The following is a 22,000-nucleotide window of genomic DNA, read 5'->3' on the forward strand; positions in this document are numbered from 1 at the left end:
ACGCGGCTGGTACCCAGTGGATACCAGCTATAGCTTTGCCTTTTCCTGCTAAGCTCAAGCTGCCTGGCAAAAGATACAAGTAGCAGTATCTAGCAAGTCTTTCCTTGCAAAATATCATGTAAAAATGCACGATGCCCATCTTTAGCATTGCTGTCCTTGACCTGCGTCTCAACTTTTTTCGAGTCCACCAACTACACCTAACTAATTTGCATATTGAGATCAGATCACAATGCTGGCAGATAATGAGAAGGCTTATTAATACCAGGTCCCGTTGATCAGATGTTATTATCTAGATAATGTATCCAGATATAGATCTCATGTTAGTACCAGATGTAAATGGGGCCTCTGTGGCATGTCTTTCGCCACTTCTGTCCCCTCATTTCTTGTCATCTGTCAAATTTCTAATTAAGGTGTGAAAATGCAAAAAATACTTTATAAAAGAACAAAACAGTGTGTCTGTAACAAGTTTCACCTCTGACTTTGATCTTTTAAAGAAGGCACAGGATTCATATTTAACTACAGTAAACATCTTTTTCAGCTATTAATCAATCAAGAAACCAATCTTTTGATCAACTCCATAATTTGCATCAGACATCCGAGAGCTCTGCCATTCTACACCATGGTTACCATTAACCCAGTTCCCAGCCACAGTTAAATATTCAATCAAAGAAATCAAGGACTAGATGCTGCTGAATACACCTCTAAGTCGCCACTAATAATCCTTTAAACTGTAGTGATGCATGTACTGTCAGATCTTTGTGTGCGTTGACTCCAGGGAGAATCAAGAAAGAGACAAGCAAAGCACACCTCAGCTCTCTGAAGTGGCTTCACTTCTCTACACACTGATCTGATAAGATAGGAGCAAACCCCACCAGGAATTTGTTTTCCCCTGCTCTTTCACTGCAGAGTGGATGATATAGTGAAGGCATGTGGCGAGGGGACCCTCTTTGGCCCCGTCTCAACCCACTCTAAGAAAAGCAAGTGAATTCCACCAGAGAGGAAGAATCCAGGGCCATTGATTTTGGCCCCGTCAGACTCACCCGGAGAACCCAAACATCTGCTTCTCTTATTTGATGGGGAGACAACAATATGTGCTTGGCAGTTGCCGTCCACTTTCACCCACACAAAATGAGTGTGGTCCCGTGACTCAAGGACAGACACAGGCAAGAAATTATTATGACTGCTTCGATCCCACCACTCATTGACTAAACACGGATTCAATTAAACCTGAAGCTGAAGGTCATGAAGCAATACAATGTAAGCAAGTCTGGCGCTGTGCTTAATGGAAGTTCTCGTGGCTCTGGTAATATTTAATCCAAAGGCTGACTACCCCTGTGTGTCAGCCATTCATGTACCCTGAGTGCTGTCATAACCTGAGTGTTGGGAATGAGGTAAAGGAGGAATGTGCCGGATAAAGAAAGATGATAGAGAGTGTTGAAAACAGAGTTGGCAGCAGAGGAGATAAAGATCAGAGAGAGGGAGGGAAAAGAGGGGGGGGGCACAGGTGAGGAGATAGCAAAGTACAGTAGGCGGGGAGTGGATACTATAGGAGGGAGAGATGGAGGGAGGGAGAGAAAAAAGGCGATAAGGAGGGATCAGGCGAAGGAATTTGTGAGGAACTGAAAGCAGCTGAGAGCAGTTGCGGGGAAAGGGAGGAGCGCCGAGCAGACAGCAGGGTTACACATGAGAGGTCCGCGGAGGAATTAAACAAAGAGAGAACACAGAGAGGCAGAGAAAGAAAGTAACAGGTAGAGTTAGTTAGGTTTCAGTCTTACCTCATAACTAATTATTACTTTTTCCACGGTGGTGAAAGAAAGCAAACAGAAACTAAGTGAGAAAACAAGCAAACAGAAAGTGCAGCTCAAGGCAGGAGAGGAAAAAGCAGAAGTAGCAAGAAAAGGAGGGAGAGACAGCAGTTAAAAAGTCAGGTCCAGGAAATTAATCGAGGAAGAGAAACATAAAGTGAGTGAGGAGGAAAGTAAGAAAACAGCAGATACTCATTGACAGACAGGACTGGACTTAACTCCATGGATTCCTGACGTCAGCAAAACAAAGGAAGAAGAGCGTCAGAAAAGAGGTCACTGCGGTCCAGCAGCAGTGCAGCTTGCCTGCGCCTGTGTACTATGCAACCGAGACAGCCGAGGTAGACAGACTCAAGCACAGACACAGCTCACAAAGACTGCCCTCTCTGTAACAACACCATGTTGATGAAAGAGTACCGCATATGTATGCCACTTACTGTGGATGAGGTAAGTGTGTTGTCTTTCCCACGCTCACACACACGTGCACAACTTTACATTGAAGGACAAAAGAGAGGGTTTTATTTCAAAGTGTTGTTTCAACTTGTAATCTTGAAAGTGTTAATGTGCTGATAAGAAAAGTGCCAACAGAGCACACAGACCTCCTGCGGCTTCTCTGTGGGAGCTCTGGCACGTTGGGTAGCGAGGTATGTTCAGCACAGACGTGCTCGGCCAATCTAACAGAGCAAATACACAACACCTGGCCAGCAGCGTTGTCGCACTACTGTTGTGTCTTATCTACCCATCTGTCTGCACCTCTGATTCCCTTGCTTGCTTTAGCACACCTAGCACCGCTCAAAACTAGTTAGACTGGTTGCCGCTCTGCAAGACCTAAACTCAAACAAAGGCGCTAGGCCTGCAGGTTTAAAAGCAAAGGATATCCTGCTAAAGAGAAAAGGCGGACAGACGACGGAGTTATGCGCCAAAGTGCCCTTTGCACATAGGAGAAGTTTGCCTTCAGGGTTTTCTGGCAGAAAGGCTTTGGATTTGGTGCCTAAACCTAACCAAGTACGAAGGCTTTCTGCCAGAAAGGCTTTCTGCCAGAAAGCCCTTAGGGCAAACTTCTCACATGTGCATGCCCTTCAAAAGAAATGCCCTCATCAATTCCTATACCATCCCCTCCCTTCAATTCTACCTGTTACCACAGCAATGACAGTGATAAATAGAAGTCCAAAATAGGATTTACAGTATCACTATAGGGCACACAGAAGCTTGAGCTTGCAGCAAATCCTCTTTCGCCTGAATGTAATGTAAGTTTAAGTGCAGCTTATTTCAAGCAGTATCAAATCATGACAGTTACCTCAGTCCAAACCATTTAAATCGTCCTAACCCTTGCTTCATTTTTTAAATGTTGATTCTCAGGTGTGAAATATTAAGTAGTATTTTGTAACACAATACAGCTTGGCTGTGTTAAGGAATGTTCAATATTGTAAACTGCTGTGGAAAAAGCTGACAAGTGGCGGCTGTAGTTCAGGTGGTAGACTGGGTTAGGAGCGTTGGTGGTTCAATCTCCAGCTCCTCATATGCACATGCTAAGTGTTTCCTTGTGCAAGACACCAAACCCCGGATTTCTCACTGTGTGTGTGTACAGTACAGTAAGGACAAAAAGTAACTTGTAAAAGTAAAATGTGTACACACAACTTGGAAGTTTTCATGTTTTATTGCTTTATGATAATAATTCAAAGGGGTTTTAATGTGGCTTTTGTTGACACTGGTCAAAAGAAAAGACCCTGAAAAGAGATCACTAGGAAGTATTCTAAATTACAAAATACATGTTTGCACAAGTCACCCCCTTTAACAGGACACACCTTTATTATCTCTGGTGCATCAAGTTAAATGGAAATCATCTGATCTGTGTGTAGTCAAGAGGTTTCAGTTGATTGTTGTATAAATACACGTGTATCTGGACGTCAGTGTTGCGGGAAAACCTGCACCATGAAGATCAAAAAACACAAGTCAGGGAACAGTTACAAGGAAACTTCCAAGTCACTGAACAACCATAGAGTTCAGATAAATCACTCATTACGAAATGGAAACACTATGGCACAGCTTTAAATCTGCTTAGACCAGACCCTCCTTTAAATCTGTCTCTGTTGAAAAGACCATAAAATGTAAAAACCTCTGAGGTGGGTGAAAATTTTTTATAGGCACTGCACATCACCACTATAAAGGGAATTAGACAGAAATGCTAGATTCTTGATGATTATTGTGTAGGGATGAGGGTAAATGTTGTGCTTCGGGTCTGAGTACACAATCAATTACAAATATTTAGATAAGGTATAGTATGGTAAGGTACCATGTGTTTTGCTAAAATTCATTTTCATTGCATTGTCAGTGGACAGATCCAGGGTTACATAACAAATTGCTTTTAGCATGTTATCACTGGTTTAAAATAGTTGCTTTGAGCTGTAGTTCTTTTTAATTATAACTGCTTTCATTTTTAGTTGCGTCACACTGACTTTATAGATCTTCACCCCACAATGATGAGCTATATTTACACTTCTTTGCAATTGATGACAATCTCACTGCTTGTAAACCTTTCCTTGTTTTCTTTTTAAAGACAGAAAGAGAAAAATACATGGCAAAAACTGTCAATGCATTAGTTTCTCAACACATCATTAAACGTCCTGCTAAGATTTGTTTTGTAGAAGGTGAAAAAGATTTGCAACCTGTGTGTGGGAGGAACTCATTGCACTGTAGTCTGTTAAGCACCCATCACTTTGATTAATTAAGTCCCATGAATACCCAATAAGTAAATATTGAATGTTGACATTCCACAGTAATTGGAACAAGAAGGAGGAGTGTCACATTGATGACAACAGAGTACATTGAAGGATGGCAAACTGATATCTGCCCTCCTCTTTCTCTTTTCCTCCCCACCTTTCTGTGTTTGTACTTTTAATTAAAATAATGCTTTAGCTGCCACCAATATAGGTCAACAAAATGAATTACATTGCAAGGGCCACAGCAGAACAGTTTAGTTGTTTACGGTGTATGTTTTTGTAAATAAAGTTCACCAAATGATTTGCACTTAAAGCAAATAAAATACTGAACATAGAAATAATGTTAAGCAGGAACAAACCTAGAATGATATTATCATCAGTGCAAAAAAATGAAGTATTGTTGTGTAAAGCATCTGACTGTGAATTGTTCAAAAGAAAACACTGACTCTTTCAGGCTGAGCTCATTGAGGAGGCCGCTCCAGATGCCCAAAGGCCTCGTCCTCTTTAGAATATACTCCCGCCTCATCAGCACTGAGCACAAGCTAGGGCTGCAGCAGAGAACAAAGCAACCCCCCCTTAATTTAGACACCATGTATACACCCTCACTAGCCAAATTACATTTTGATGTCAGATATGGTCACTTGAGGAAAATCTTTATACACAGCAAGTGACTTTAAAAAAGAGTAAATACAAAGCTTGCGCCTAAGCAGCACTGAGTAAGTGCCTGTCGAGGCAAAATCGGACTCAACAACAATGGCTGAACCTGCTGCCAGGAGATTTTTCTGTCTTCACTTTCACCAGCTACTTTCTCTTAGTGGCTGATGATTATAATTTTCTCAGAGGAGTGTTTATTGATTATACTTGACTGGATCTTTGGTTACTGAAGTCATCAAAAGTCCTTATTAATTTGTGGCCACTAATGTGAGAAATGTTGTCGATATGTTTCAATTTAATTTAAACCCCCTCTTAAAATGTCAAGTCAAGTCATTTTTATTTACATAGCCCAAAATTACAAATTTACGTCAAAAGGATTTGCATATATCATGCTCTATCCTAAAACCATTTGTTTGGATTAGGAAAAACTCCCAAAACAATTTTAACAGGGGGAAAGGAAGGAAAAATTTGAGTTCTTTCAAAAGTTAAATATTATTGTTTTAAGATATCAGATATAAACCTACCTGCCCAGCTTGAATCTCTCTTGATGCGTGACCAACCAACATTTTGTGAATGAAACTAACATCACACTCATAATGTATCACTTTGATGGTATCTTGAGGATTAGGAATAAGATTGTGCTTTGTGCTTCACATATTCTCACAATAGTTTGTATTCGCTTTTCTCTCTTTTTCTTCACCCCTCCTCACGCCACAAACCTCATGCTAAACCTCTCCTCGGGCTCCAGTACAGGATTGGGCAGCTTTACATGATCAGTAAGCACAGCTGTGAGCAGAGTGGTGGGGGAGAAGGGGTGGAGGTGGTGAGGAACGAGTCAGATACTCACCCCCAGCACGGCCTGGGACAGCTGACCGAGAAGCGAATCCACCTCAGCAGGTAGAGTGCTACTTGCTGTGTTAATGATGTACTAATACTTATCATTCTGGCTATTTGCAGCTTGAACCTTATCCTCGTTGTCGGCTCTGCCATTGTGATTGACACTGATTGTGTTTGATCTTTGATCTCTTACTTCACTGTAAAGCTTTATGTGCTGTAGATCCAAGGTGTCACTAATGATAACCCCCATACTGCCATGTAACCAGCATACCTACATCCAAAGTCCAAGTACCCACTGCCTGAAACATATTGAGTCCTGTAGTGTGGGGTTACAGTGGTAATGTTATTGTACCAGCTCATCATCAGACTTCCAGCTTTGAAAAACACGTCCACATCATCCCCATGACTGCAATTACAGGATATGTGGGAATTTTGTAGGCTTTGATATTTCACTTGTAGTGATGAAAATATATCTCTGTCACACAATAGCTAACAACATGTGCTCACTATAAATCTGAGATATTATGTGTTTACATTCAAATGATGGTGACAATTAACTTTAACATCCTTTAAGCATTTATAAACAGTATATAAACAATATATTGTTGTTTTATAACACTATATTGTAGGTGTTAAAGGAGACCTATCATACTGCTTTTCCAGTCCTATATTGTAGTTCTGTGTCTCCTGTAGGGAAGCTTTGCATGATTCAAAGTTCAAAAAAATTATTTTCTGTCTTATACTGGCTCTTCATGTAGGCATTCATTTCAGCCTCTGTCTGAAACAAGCTGTAGATGCGCCTGTCTCTTTAAGGCCCACCCTCTCAAAGCCCCACCCTCTGTCTTCTGATTGGCCAAGACCTGAAGCACCAGGACAGACAGACTGACTGTTGCTGTACCATTGCTGTGGGAGCAAATGTGGCTGCGTCTGGCTCCGTATGTCGTAGAAAGGAGTCGTTGGTAGAAAAAGATGTTCAAAACAGAGCGTTCAGAACAGGAGGGAATTTGAGGTTTTGGCTCACAGGGATTTCTTTTAAATACTTTTACCTCATTATTTGAAGCTTTCGCCATGTTTAACATGAACATAACATTGTAGATAAGTCACAAAACATGGAAAAGCATAATGGGTCTCCTTTAAGGCTCTTTCAGATAGGAAGCGCTGCACTTGCCGCTGGGTTCAGCTCGTTGGTCGACGCAGCAACTATAGCAGCGAATAATCTAGTTAGTTAGTCCTTCAACCCTAGATATAGTCCAGCATATAACCCTCCATAAAGCAGTAAATTGTTGGTGGATTTACCAACAGGCTAGCTATTTCCCTGTTTCCAGTCTTTATACCAAGCTAAGTTAAGCAACTGGCTAATGTTAACCTACAGACATGAGAGTGTTGATCTTCTCATCCAACTCTCCAATAAGCATATTTCCCAAAATGTGAAACTAATGCTTTAATGTATTTGTGACTCATTTTATAGTTTATTAACCAGATGTTTATAATAATTATATTAATTGACTAATTATTTATTTATTCATGAATAAAAATACTCTCCATGACATCTAACAAAACTCTATACGCTTGTATGCTCATGACGGCAAAGAGCTGTAGCAAAAAATTCTGCAAGAAATGTAGTAAGGGGACCTTGAGTTAAGAATTACATTGTTGAACTAGTGTTTCCAGAGTTCAACTGTTTTAAAACTGCCTGTGTATATACATCAATAAACACTTACAAATTTTCCTATATTTATTCCATATATATTACAACTATATTGTAGTGTTTACAAACTATTTATTATTTATAGTTTAAATATATACTGCTTATAAACCCTAAATAGTAGGTGTTAAAATAAAGTGCTACCCAAATCATTTTTTAATTTGTTTCAATCTGAAGCAAAAGGATTATGTTTCTCCAATATGATTTAAAGAGCAGAAGATGTACAGGCAAGGAAGTGTGTAAGAAATGTTGATGGAAATGTTGTGACAGTTGTTGATCTACAGGAATATGAAGCTTTGAAGCTGTACATGATTGCAATGTCACTGTTATTGTGCAAAAAAAAAAAGAAAAAAGATGTGTTTATCTGCTTTGTGCTCGGGGTGACCATAAACACCATAGTCCATAAATCAGTGAATTGTGATTATGCTGAAAGCCCAGTCAGAAAAACAACCTACATTCATTTCCTAACCCTGAGCTAACCTCACTCATTACCCTAATGTAACCTCAACTCTTATTCTAATCATCACCATAAACCCAAGGCCTAATCCTAAAATAAACTCTTAAAGAAGTGAAGAAATGTTCTCACTGTGGAGGATTTTCCTAATCTTTCTGTGCTCATGGGACATTTGGTCCTCATTAGTAAAGATATGCTGGGAAACACACATACCACACACACGAGTACAGTGAATGCAAAATGTATTCTACCTCAATCATGTTCTGACATGTGACCTAGAAGCTACAGTAACAATTCATCACCACAGGTGTAATTGGGAATGAGTCATACAAATGAACGCTGTGGTGAGGGTCGCCTACAGGTAATCTGGCTATAAATGGCACAAAAACCACTTAGGATCTCACTGTCTCCCTCTATAATCTCTCTCTCTCCTACTCTTCCACTTTCTGACTGGGATTCTTCTTTCTTCCTGTTTGACTTTTCAGCAAACTGCCATCCTGGGTGAAAGCATTTGTCCCACGAATCTTCTACGTGACAGAAAAGGCCTGGAACTTCTACCCATACACCATCACAGGTGTGTGTTTGCGTTTGAGTGCCTTCTGTTTGTGTTTAACATCAGGTTACGTTCATCTCAATGCATTATAGAAAACTTATTTACTTTTACCAGCTGGTTTTCCAAGTGCCATCAAATATTTAACACCATGTTTGCATGTATTCCCCAGTGGCATCATGTGTGTGTGTGTGTGTGTGTGTGTGTGTGTGAGAGAGCAATTGCATGCTCAAGCATTTATGAGTAACTAATGCTGTTTCTCCCTATCCATATCGAATGTCCCTGGTGTTGCAGAATACTCAGTAAGTATTCTCACACATCATTTACTGTACATGAATGCAACAGAGCTCATCTCTTTCCAGTATCAGTGAATCCAATCTGTGGCTTGCTCTCACTCTCTCTATCTCTGCCCTTTTCTCCATTTTTACCTATTGTCACCCCGTAGGTGTCATTCCTCCCCAAGTTCAGCATCCGTATTGAGACGAGATTCGAGAACAACAACGGTGATAACGACAACGTGAGTATGATGGAGAGGGAGCGAGAGGTGTGAATGATGAGTGATTAAGGAAGAGGGGGAGGAGAAAGACAAGGGGAAGAAGAGAACTTGCAATTTTTTGCAAGCAAATTGCAAGCACAAAATGCAGTATTGGCAGATCTATTAACCAGGCATGCAGCGGCAATGAGCGCGGCTGCTGTGCTGCATTTTGTCCAAGGCAAACATGCATAAACACACACACACACATACACACACAGAAATTCACAGATTATTGCAGCTCTGTCAGGCTTTTGCATGTCTGTTGTGTGGAAAGAGTCAAGAACCAAGAAACAAGAACCAACATGTCCAAATATGGAGATCTTGAGTTCTGCTTGTGGACAGAAATATGGTGTCTTGTCATGTTGTTACAGGTTACACAAGTTTATTCCAAACAAACACGCATTCACCAAGAGCTGTGCATGATCTACGCAGCTTCAAGGCTCAGGGGGGAAAATAACTAAGTACAGTATTTAATGTACTCAAGTAGGGGAGACCGGATATGGTTGTAAAACTTTCTGCTTCAGCAACTACAAAAAATAACTTATTTTAATTTTTTTTGCTAGAGTTCTCAAACGTTTATACAAAATACCCACATTTGTTCACTACAAATGTCACCTATTCAATCCTCTACAAGAAAATCACAGACCTTGTGAGTTTGTCAAATACATTGTGTTCCGTTGTTACAACCTACCCCGGTAGTGGGTCTAACTAAAAAGAGGTGTGTGTCTGTGTGTATCAATGTGTGTATATTCTTAATCAGAGTCAGTGCCAATACACAGGCCAACATGTGAACAACATGTGAATGGGAAGTACTGGTCACAGTGCTGACAAATGAATTCTGGTAACCCTGGAGTGCAGGCTTGGTGGGCCCAGAGACTACAAAGGGCACTCTACACTAAAATACACTAAAATATTAAATTAGAAAGTCCCTAGTTGTATGTATAAAAAGTGTTACAACCCACCACACCCCTGTCAGCCATTGTTTAGCTCGCTGCATTAGCATAGCGGTTTGAAATAAGAAAGGGGAAAATGCATCACATGTTGCCTAAGAAACTACAATTCAATCTAACATAAGTCAAACAATTCGATCTGCTATATTATAGACACTAAACAAAATATAGTCTTGGTCAAAAAATGTACTTTCTGACCTCAAAATCTGTTTTTTCTCTATATATTCTGAATGTACCTGTTTACAGCCCTGACAACCACCATACCTTATGGGGGAGGAAGTAGGTAAATACTGAAATGATCACACAACTCCTATCTTATCTCTAATTGGTGGAATTGGCGTTGTTACAACTCCCGGTCTCCCCTACTACATTTTAGAAGGACATACTATATTTTTTATCCCACAACATTTATGTATTTGAAAGCTGTTTTTGCGAGTTATTTTGTAAATTAGTTTTTACATACAAAACATATGAAGAGCTTATAAAATATGATGCTTTTTTATATATTAAGCTACTATCTGTAAATACATCTGAAACAGTTTGTCTATTAGAAATAAATTGGCAGCTATTTTGAAAGTCCTTTTCTTTGGACATTTCATTGTTCCCGCTTCTCAAATGAGAGGATTTGCTTGAATGAATTTGATTTTTTTTTTTTTCAGTTTGTTTTGTCAAATTACCGGTTAGACAAAACATTATTACACAGTTTTTACAGTTTTACAAATTGACTCAAGTATTTATATTTTTTATGCTTTAACCACATTTCCTGGTTTTACTTACATAATTTATTTTACTGTTATATTTTCAATGCAATACTTTTACTTGTAATAGAGTATTTTGTATGGTGTGGTATTTGTACTTTCACATAAGTAATGTATTTGAATACTAGCTCTACTACTCTCGAGGCTCTCTATGTCTCTGCATGAGTATCTACAACACACAAAACAGAGAGACGTTGATGAAGAAACTGTTATAGCATCATGCCCTGAGCACATTGTAAAAAGCAACACAATACATCCACTTAATGCAACACATTCCTTAAGAAGGAATAAGATCTTGATTATAAACCGACGACCAACAACAGCACCACAGAAGTGTAGCAGGTTTTTCTTATTTGTTTATTTTCATCTGTGAAATGAACAACGTCAGTGGGGCATTAGAACAAATTTTAAACAAGGTCAGATAAAAGTGCAGTCTCCCAAGCTCCCCTCCATTCTCTCTCAAGTAAAAGTGTATTCCACTCTCATAACTCTTCTTTTTTTTCCCTCTCTTTTAATATCCCCCATACGTCCTTGTTTTGTTTTTTTTCGTCTCCCCCTCCTCTGTTCTCTCCTCTCTTTGCTCCAGTGTGATTTGCTCCAAGGGCCTCAGGGTGGGATATAGTGAGGGGTTGTTATGGTGTGTGACCTCAGTTTTCTACACAGTTAGTCATCTACTCTCATCCCGCTCTCCACTGAGTGAGTGACTGTATGTGTGTGAGAGTTTTGGTGAGCATGCGTATGTGTGTCTGCTCTCATTATACTGTATGACCTCCCCTATCTGTCTGGATGTAGGTGTTTGGGGACATGCCGACCCCAGCAGAGAATGTGAGTTTCCTGGATATCCTTAGTGACCCCATCCCTGAAAAACACCACAAAGACTCAGAGGTATGTACTGTACTATTACAAGCACACAAACATGCACATGTGCCACCACATCCAGGTGTGTGGACAAACTTTAACATAATGATAAGGTTTTGTTAATGAAAAGCTGTGTGGTTACATTAAAGGAATTGTTCTGTATTTTTGGATATAAACGCTTAGAGTTTCATGAGAACATCGACATCACTCTCATGTGTTAACTCTCTCTTGCATGAATTATTAAAAAAATTATATAGATTTTTTAAAGATTCTTTTTATTACTCAAAATTGGGCTAAAATACAAACCATTTTTTCAAAATTCTGTTTTATTTTTAGGTTATTTAACTGTCCACATATGTGGTAGTAAAATACCACACCTGACAATATGGAATAGCCTAGTATGTTTTTATGCCATATTTTTCTATGTATTTAAGCTCAATAGTTGAAAATGAACAATAAAAAAAAAGTTTTAGGAACAAATAGACGAAAAACACTCACGGTGGTATTTATTACTGTAGTTACAGGTATACGGAAACCCAGTAGCATATTGTTACCTTTATCTTACTTCATATTGAATCATCTCAGTTTTAACATTTCAACATCCAAAATGTAACAGATTATACAGTTGTAGTTAAAACTGATTTCTTTACAGTATGAGTATAATACTACTTGTAAAGGCTGCAAAGCAGTCAAAAGTTGCCATTTCATTCTGTAATATGCACTTTTCCATTGTTATTTATGTTCATATATTTGTTAATTGTCTGTTTTATTGTAATAATAATAATAATAATAGCCCTGTACCCAGGATAAGCGGTTGACGATGGATGGATGGATAATAATGAAAATTTAGAATAGATATACTAGCAGAAGTCAAACTTAATGCAATCTGACTCCACTGTTGCATGACGTCCACATTTGTGGACAGTTGGTTTTGGTGTATAAATACTACATTTTACATTTATAAAACATAAACTTGTTAATAATATTTTACTTAACATACTATTTTTTTTAACTTGATTGACCTCCTTGATTAAAAGTTTTTCACAGATATGCCCGAAGCATTTAGCACATGGCCATCACAATCGGCCATCTTGGATTGATGAGGTCATCAAGCAATAAATATTTGGAAAACAAGAGAGTAACCACTGTTACAATGTTGCTATCAATCAACTTACAATGTCCTCAAATGACTTGGAGTACATAACCATGATATATTAACCCAAAATGGAGTTAAAATAACTGTCCACAAATGTGGACACCATGCATGAAAGGGTTATTTATGGAACTAGAGCATGGAGACAAGTAGCGTAGCTTAGCATAAAAACTGAAAGTATGGGAAGGAGCTAGCCTGGTTCTGTTCAAGGTAAAAATGGGCAAAATAATTTCTCGTGCACACCAGAAACTACCCCTGTTAGCACCACGTACTTTCTTGTGCACATGATTTTATATTTTAAGTATGTGGTGCCCTTGAGAAAGTATCTTTATTTGTTTTATTTTTTTGTCCATGTCCCCTTTGGGGTTCCATGCTACAGCCCTCTAGTTAACACATTGCATCCTATTTAATTGACACACAAGCAGATATCTAAAAATGACATGTTGTGCTTTTATGGGAGTTACGTGCTCGAACTATTTCTTTCTGGCCAGTGGCTACTTACAGCACATTTTTACATTTCAGTTTTTACAGATTAAACAAACAAGATACAAAGTGTTAGTGAGGGGTTGGCAACCATTTTTCTTCACTTTTGAGTGAGCCAGGCTAGCTGTTTTCCCCCTGCTGTAAGTATTTATGCTATATGAAGCTAAGCTAATCACCTTCTGGCCCTAGCTCCATACCTATTGCATGGATATGAGAGTGGTATGAATTTTCTCATCTAACTCAAAAGCAAATAATTATAATCCTTAAAATGTAGAACACAATGTTGTTGTTCACAATGCACGTATGTAGACACCGGCACACAAATGATGCTCTTTCCTTATTTACTTTGCTTTACTGGCTTGTGTTTTTGTCACTAATACATCCACACACCTCTTTTAAATCTGCCTATCTTCATTCCCTTCCCACCAAGGTTTTACTCACTGCTTTTGAGACCATCACAGGCAAAGGTCAATTCCTAGGCGTAGGTACACAGAAGCATGCAGACAAGGACACATCAACACACATGCATATACATGCACAAGCAGTGTGCACGCACACTAAAATAAACAAACAAAAAAAAACGCAAGCACACCAAATTAATAGATCCAGTGACACGGTGAGAACATAAAAGCACAAACACTTTCCAATCATCCTTTGGTCACAGATGCATATTGTGTCTTATCACACTAAATTCTTATGGGCTGTGTTGAGACACAATCTGCTTACGCACACATATCGTCACACACGCACTTTTACACATACACACACACTTGCAGTACACAAATACAGATCCATCGCTCCCCCCTGAAGACGGCTCACAGGGCCAGATTTTCTGCAGACTCAGCAAGTCACACATAGACCCACTGTTTGCTCTTTGCAGGACCTGAGTCGCTGGCAGTCAAATAAAACTGGCCGAGGGCCTCTGGAGAAAGGCTGGAGAGACAACCACAAGCCCATTATGTGCTCCTATAAGAGGGTGCAGTGCAGCTTCGAGGTGTACGGCTTACAGACCAGGACTGAGGAGTTCATACACAAAGTGAGACAGAGCTTTTTTTCCCTGTGCTGTTGTAAAGAGGGTTGGATCAAGATAGGTTATGCAGTTAATGTTATGAACCTTTATAGGTATAACACAAGATGGAAGAATTTTAATGTATAGCTAATTGGATTTATTAAAGAGTTCTGCTTCATTCAGGCATTGATTCTGCATGTTGGAGTCTTTCACTTTGTAAATCTACTGTTCAATGATGACCCTTAACAATCATGATTTGTTATTTGTTATGTGAACGTGCCATGTGTTGAATTTTGGCACAAATAATTAGGTCAGATTTATTAGGACATTTTTTGTTTTACACCACAAAACAGTAAGAGGACCTTTGTTCTTCTGGCACAAACAAAGCAAATGTTTTCAGTGTGTCTCACAATGGAGGTTGGTGGGACAGCTGATGAAAAAAATCACTTTCAATGCAATTATCCTCCACAGTGAAGCAAAGCAATGAAGTGTGAAGGAAAACCAGAAGCACAAAGAGCAAAACTTGCAACGCCCAGCAAACCAACAGTGTTTATGTGGCTTTAGTTTTGACAAAGGCTAACAGAAATAATCCTGCTGACATAAGTTTCCACTTATCTAAGATAAGCCACCACTTATCTCAACCATGATCACATTTGTTTGAAGTAATTACTCAAAGGTATGACCATTATTTCAGAATGACTTACTGTAACACAATGCCAACGCACACATCTGCACGCTTATAAATTCAAAGCATGTTTTTATTTATTATTTTTTCCTCCCATGTATTTGTTTCTGGTATTATTTCAGAACATCCGGGACATTCTTCTGGTTGGCCATAAGCAAGCAGTAGCATGGCTAGACGAATGGCACGGTGGGTCAGAAATACAGTCACAGTGCAACATTTTACCTTTTAAAGATACATGATAAAACATTCAGAACAATCCAGTTTGTTATACGACTCAAGATACACCCTGTGAAATTGAATACATATTTCATACTCTGTTTTGAAGCACCATGTGTGTTTGCTTGCTTGCTTGCCTTCCCCACAGGGATGAGTTTGGAGGAGGTGAGAGAGTACGAGCAGACGATGCAAGAGAAGACCAACAGCAAAGTCAAATCCAGCCAGAACAACACAGGTGAGGTTGCAGCTCCTGACCCACACTGTACTGAAATACAACAGAGGGAGGGGAGTGGAGACAGAGGAAGAGGAGAGAGAATGCAGCTGGATGTGAGAGCGGTGAAGGTAGAGAGAGAGACATGGAGGTGAAAACAGGCACAGAAATGAGTGGTGGATGAAAGGAGCAGTAAGTTTGAAATGTATATTTGTGCGCGGCTGTAATTATTCTTGCATTTAATTTCTGCATAATAAGCAGGCGATACAGCAGGAGATGTACAGAGAGAAAAAGAGCACGCTGATATCACATTTTTAGATGGTTAGAAATTTAAAATAAAACTGAATGTGGTATTTTGTATTTATTTAGTTTGTCATGTTATCCTATGCTGTCAACAGACTACAAAAAAGTATGAATTACAAACTCTGTAATGCTAAGAGGCTTGAACAGAGGTTGCTTGCACAACTAGTGCCTTGTGCCCTACAAGTACCCAGATGGCTGGTGTACATCTGTGGGAGAAAAATGGAGAGAGAAGAGTCAGGAGGCATTTCACAGCACAAGGAGCAGTGAGGATGGAGAGACAGAGGGTGTATGCCCAGCAAAGGACAGCAGAAAGACAGATGGGGGGGGTGTAGGCTGGCTCATGAAGTGATAATGTCACTGAGTCGGTCTGATATACAGTGTAATGCAGCCACCTGCTGAACTCTCCCCATCACCAGCCCTCTCAACATAAATAACCACCCATTGCAGCACTTAGCTGCAAATGTCAGCCCTGGTGGGGGTCTGTGTCTGAGCATATGTGTTGTATGTATCGTGCGTGTCTGTGTGTGTGTGTGTGTGTGTGTGTGTGTGTTGTCACCCTGCCCCCTTCTGGTTAGTCTGGTGAACCTCAGCTGGATGTGAGAGATATCAATAGTAGAATTCCCAATATGGCTTGTAGCATCTTGCTGCCTGCGCGTTATCCCCCCCACCCCCCACCCCACACAACAAATCTGGAGTCATTACGCAACCTCCTGCACCGCCATGACCCCCTACAGGCCAAACACTGCTACTGCGTTTATCTCTGAACAAACCGAATGATAATTTTCTTGTCATTCATCTGCTGTAATAAAAGTAAATGAGTGTCATTTACTCTAGAGAGTCTAATAAAAAGTGGGGTGTGTGAGTTGAATACCAATAAGAGATTTAACTAATGGGAATTTGTACAACACGGATCTTAAGTATACTTAAATAAATTGAAATCTCATTTGTCCCTGCTTCTCTTCCTCTCTTTGCTTTTCTTCATTTTTTATCTTTGTCTTGTTGTTTCTTTAATGTCATGTGTATCTCATTCTTTCACTATCTCTCAGCTTCAATTTAAATTTAATTTACTGGCATGACGTGTGAAATAGGTTTGTGTTGTCAAACGAGTAGTAGTGGAAAAAGGAACAATTAAGCAAATCTTCCCCTGTCTCTGTCTATCTCAGGGCCACCGGCTGCCTCTCGTACTTCATTCTTCCGCTCCATCTCGGTGACAGATGAGCGTTGCCTGAAGAAGATGGGAGTGACGACTGTGGCCATGTCTGACCCCTCTGCCTCCTCTGTGCCACCCAGTCCCATGCGCCACAACTCCAACCCTGAATGACGCCTCAAGACCAGTCACACATACAGTTCTTACACACAGAAACCAATGTCAACCAGAGTCATGTGATGCTATTTCTCAAACACAAGCATACAGCCACATGTAAATAGTGACATTAAAGAGGTGGTATTATGCTCATTTTCAGGTTCAAAATCTTATTCAGGGGTTGTACCAGAACAGGTTTACATGGTTTAATTTTCAAAAACACAATTTTTTCTCATACTGCGCATTGCTGCAGCTCCTCTTTTCACCCTGTGTGTTGTACTCTCCGCTCTTGAGCTACAGAGTGATGCATCTTACTTGTACAAAAACTTTGTTGGGAGTTGCACATGCGCAGTTCCCAGGTAAGGACTACTAGCCAATCAGAAGCAGAGAAGGGTGGGTCCTAAGAAACAAGGTAGTGTGATCCAAATCAAAGCTGCTTCAGACTGCGACCGTAACCTAGCAGATGGTATAAGTTACTCAAATCCACAACCACGCAACATCATTGTTCCACATCTTACCATAAACCACTACAAAAATCACCATATTACAACTCAATTTTACATAAAAATTGGCCAAACAATTTGAACGTTTGCTCAGTACCTTTCACATCAGGTGTAACATTAGCATTATAGTTATAACTTTAGCTGTGTTAGCCAACGTTTACAACAACTTCGCACTTGAACAGTCTGTGAAGTTACACTGTCGTGTTCATTTAAAATATAATTCACAACCAATAAAGCATACTTACAGGTTGTGATTATGAATTTCCAGGCCCAAACAGAGTCAGAGTTGCATCGTCTTTTAGGACTAAACGTTGAACTGTTGCCGGTGTTCTGACGATCTTTGCTGTCGATAGACTTGACTCTACTCGGGCCTACTCTGTTTTCCATTGCAGATAGTACTCAGAGATGGTACGTAGCTTGTCATCATAGCGATGCCACACACAACTGCCGTGACGTAATGTTCAATGCGACACACACACCAGCGATCCACACAGCAGAGAGGGCTCTGTGAGTGGGCGGCTGGCCGGCCTCACACGCTCCTCCCGCGGGTTGGCGCAGGCTTCCCCCACAGCCACTTGCGGAGCTCCTCAACTCCAAAAATATTCAAGCACATTTTTGTTCCGCCATCAATTCTCGTAAAACTGTCAATATTCGAAATCTACACAGCTGATTTCTCACCTCAAAACTTCTCAGAAGTGGATTTAGTGATGAAATTACATATGAAAACTGTAAAATATAAAACTTTCTGTTGCTGGCCTCTGTCTGCCGCACGCAATGATGATGCAGTGAATAGTGAATATTCTCTCTGACCAATCAGCAGTCTGTAGTGTTTTCACGTTACATTTTAGTATCCCTCAGCTCGCTTGGAACCTCGATGGAGGTGAGGTGATACGAAAAAAAGTACCTGGAAGCAGGTACAGGTGCAACATTTCTACAATGGAAAACCAAACAAAGGCGAGTCGAGCCAAAGGGCCTTCGCTCAGACTAGCTTGGTTTGGGGGCGTGCCTGACCTGCTAGCCGCTTGGCAAGCTTTATGATGCGTTTTCATTGTGACGTCACAAGTAAAGGAAGTGAAGGACTGGACTACAAACCAGCTGTTTTCAAGCGGTTCAGAGCAGAGTTTTCTGTGGGAGATGGGAACTCCCTTTGGGCTGGACTTTGGGCTTTTTCACTTTGCAAACCTGTTACATGCACAAAAAAGATATATAACTCAATAAAGGAGAGGGGAAAAGCCAAAAAGCATAATACCACCTCTTTAACATCATCCTAAATGGAATAGGCCTAGGCCTACTACTATAAGCTACTATAAGTGAAAATGCTAATTATTTTGCCCAAAAACAATAAATTGTTTTTACACCAGTTTTGTATGGATCCAACAAGTGAGATGTAATATCATTAAAGAGGGGGTATTGTGCTCATTTTCAGGTTCAAAATCTTAAATAGGGGTTGTACCAGAACAGGTTTACATGGTTTAATTTTCAAAAAACACCATATTTTTCTCATACTGCACATTGCTGCAGCTCCTCTTTTCACCCTGTGTGTTGTACTCTCCGCTCTTGAACTACAGAGTGATGCTTCTTACTTGTACAAAATCTTTCTTAGGAGTTGCACATGTGCAGTTCCCAGGTAAGGACTACTAGCCAATCAGAAGCAGAGAAGGGCGGGTCGTAAGAAACAAGATAGTGTGATCCAAATCAAAGCCGCTTCAGAGTGCAACCGTAACCTAGCAGATGGTGTGAGTTACTCAAGTCCACAACTACACAACATCATTGTTCCACATCTTACCATAAACCACTACAAAAATCACCATATTACAACTCAATTTTACATAAAAATTGGCCAAACAATTTGAACGTTTGCTCAGTACCTTTCACATCAGGTGCAACATTAGCATTATAGCTATAACTTTAGCTGTGTTAGCCAACGTTTACAACAACTTCGCACTTGAACAGTCTGTGAAGTTACACTGCCGTGTTCATTTAAAATATAATTCACAACCAATAAAGCATACTTACAGGTTGTGATTGTGAATTTCCAGGCCCAAACAGAGTCAGAGTTGCATCGTCTTTTAGGACTAAATGTGGAACTGTTGCCGCTGTTCTGACAATCTATGCTGCCTTGCCGAAAAATGCTACCGTAGCGCAAATCGATAGACTCGACTCTACTTGGCCCTGCTCTGTTTTCCATTGCAGATAGAATCCAGAGATAGTACGTAGCTTGTCGTCATAGCGACGCCACACACAACTGCCTTGACGTAATGTTCAATGCGACACACACACCAGCGATCCACACAGCTTTCTCTTTTTTAAGTTAAAACGTTTCAACATTACTCAGAATTTAAAGACAGATAAGCGGTATGAAAACCTTCCAGCTGTGTTTTCCTCTGCCGTTGTTGCTGCAGCGGTCTGTGTGACGGCGGGAGCAGAGGGCTCTGTGAGCGGGTGGCTGGCCGGCCTCACACGCTCCTCCCGCGGGTTGGCGCAGCCACTTGCGGAGCTCCTCAACAAAATATTCAAGCACATTTTTGTTCCGCCATCACTTCTCGTAAAACTGTCAATATTCGAAATCTACACAGCTGGATTTAGTGATAAATTACATACGAAAACTGTAAAATATAAAACTTTCTGTTGCATGTTGTATGAGGGCGTGCCTGACCCGCTAGCCGCTTGGCAAGCTTTATGACATGTTTTCATTGTGATGTCATAAGTAAAGGAAGTGAAGGACTGGACTACAAACCAGCTGTTTTCAAGCGGTTCAGAGCAGTGTTTTCTGTGGGAGATGGGAACTCCCTTTGGGCTGGACTTTGGGCTTTTTCACTTTGCAAACCTGTTACATGCACAAAAAAGATATATAACTCAATAAAGGAGAGGGGAAAAGCCAAAAAGCACAATACCACCTCTTTAATAAATTATCTTTGCTGGTATGAAGCTTTTGGAACAATTACACAGTTAGGCTAGCTGTTTATTGCTGTCTTCAGTCTTTGTATTAAGCTAAGCTCACTGGCTGCTGGCTCCATATTCACAATACAGTTACAAGGGCAGTATTCTTCTTATCTTCTAATCTAACTATCTGGCAGAGAGCCAAGAAGTGTATTTACCAAAATGCCCCTTAACACTAGGCTACCGCAGAAATATATATCTGTTCCTATGCACTTGTAGTTACTCTCTTCACTGCATGTTAAAACCAGACAAATGCCGCAAAAACGCACAAGTAAACACAAACACTATGTGCCAACACAAAGACAATTTCTACTGTTGCCTTCGAAACTACCTCCAGTGTCTTCGGCAGCCTGTAGATGTGCTGGGTTGTAGCGTTTTCTCTCAGTTCCTCAGCCGTAGTGGAGCTCAGCAACCACCAGCAGGGTTCTCCGATTGTTTCCCAGCCCCCAACCAGCAGCCTACAGACAGACACATAAGGAGTTTAATAGAGTGGATCTAATGAGAGAGCCGAGGAGAACAGGGGAGGCTGTCAATGCTATGGATCTGCTCCCCTCTCCACCTTAGCCAATAGGTCAGACCAGGTGTATTGACAGAGGGCATTGAGGCATTGTATAGCTTCCTTGATCGCTTAGCTGAGAGCTGCAAGTGGGTCAAGCCAGGGATAAACATAAATTACAAGTCAATGATGTGAACATTTCTAAGACTATTAGCTTAATTTTTTATGAATATTTAGAGAAGAATGGTTTGCTGTTGTATTTGTAAAAAAAAAGTACTGAAATTAATTAAGTGGAAAGTACACTGTCTTTTGTCATAGATATCTATAAATAAATACAATTTCTTTCCAGTGAGAAGATTTACTTATGCCCTGATGTCCATCTAGAAAAAATTACTCACTGCACACTTTATCAGCCATGTTTGATCAGTGTTGACCTGTAAAGATGGACCAGCTGTTGGCACCTCACAGCACACATGTAATCTACTCACCAATTTCACACTCACGTGCCATGTGGAACCGGCTCCGGTAGAAGTGGACATGAAAAGAAGCAATTACTTGGGCCAGCCTGGTTTGTCTCTGTAGCTTGTGGCTATTTTTCTTCATAAAAGACAATGGAGGAGAATAACGAATGTTTAACAGATGTGGGGCTCTGAGTTGGACATGTGTGCATGTCTGTCATCGCTGTATCACTTTATTGTTCAAGACTACAGGACAAAAGCCCAGGCTTGTCACAGAGAGACTTGGAAATTCCTGTGACTGACAGACATGGCAGCTTGCTTCAAATGGTGCACTAAATAGCTCGCATTATGGGGCTCATTATGGCTTCTTTTATACATACAAATCAAGAGCCAGCATGACAATTTGTTATTAGCTTC

The 22,000-nt window shown here is 40.3% G+C and overlaps 1 protein-coding gene across 1 annotated transcript; it reads left to right on the forward strand.

Annotated features, from left to right (window-relative positions):
* The first annotated feature begins 1,656 nt into the window (after positions 1-1,656).
* Positions 1,657-17,339, forward strand: pitpnc1b (phosphatidylinositol transfer protein cytoplasmic 1b). The gene is made up of 10 exons (XM_046045174.1): positions 1,657-2,249; positions 5,925-6,073; positions 8,658-8,746; positions 9,017-9,024; positions 9,168-9,239; positions 11,758-11,850; positions 14,340-14,495; positions 15,276-15,339; positions 15,518-15,604; positions 17,047-17,339. The coding sequence occupies exons 1-10, from the start codon at positions 2,202-2,204 to the stop codon at positions 17,202-17,204; spliced, it is 924 nt and encodes a 307-aa protein (XP_045901130.1). The 5' UTR covers positions 1,657-2,201; the 3' UTR covers positions 17,205-17,339.
* The last annotated feature ends 4,661 nt before the right edge of the window (positions 17,340-22,000 follow it).

This window comes from Micropterus dolomieu, linkage group LG03 (genome assembly GCF_021292245.1).
Source record: "Micropterus dolomieu isolate WLL.071019.BEF.003 ecotype Adirondacks linkage group LG03, ASM2129224v1, whole genome shotgun sequence".
NCBI lineage: Eukaryota > Metazoa > Chordata > Actinopteri > Centrarchiformes > Centrarchidae > Micropterus > Micropterus dolomieu.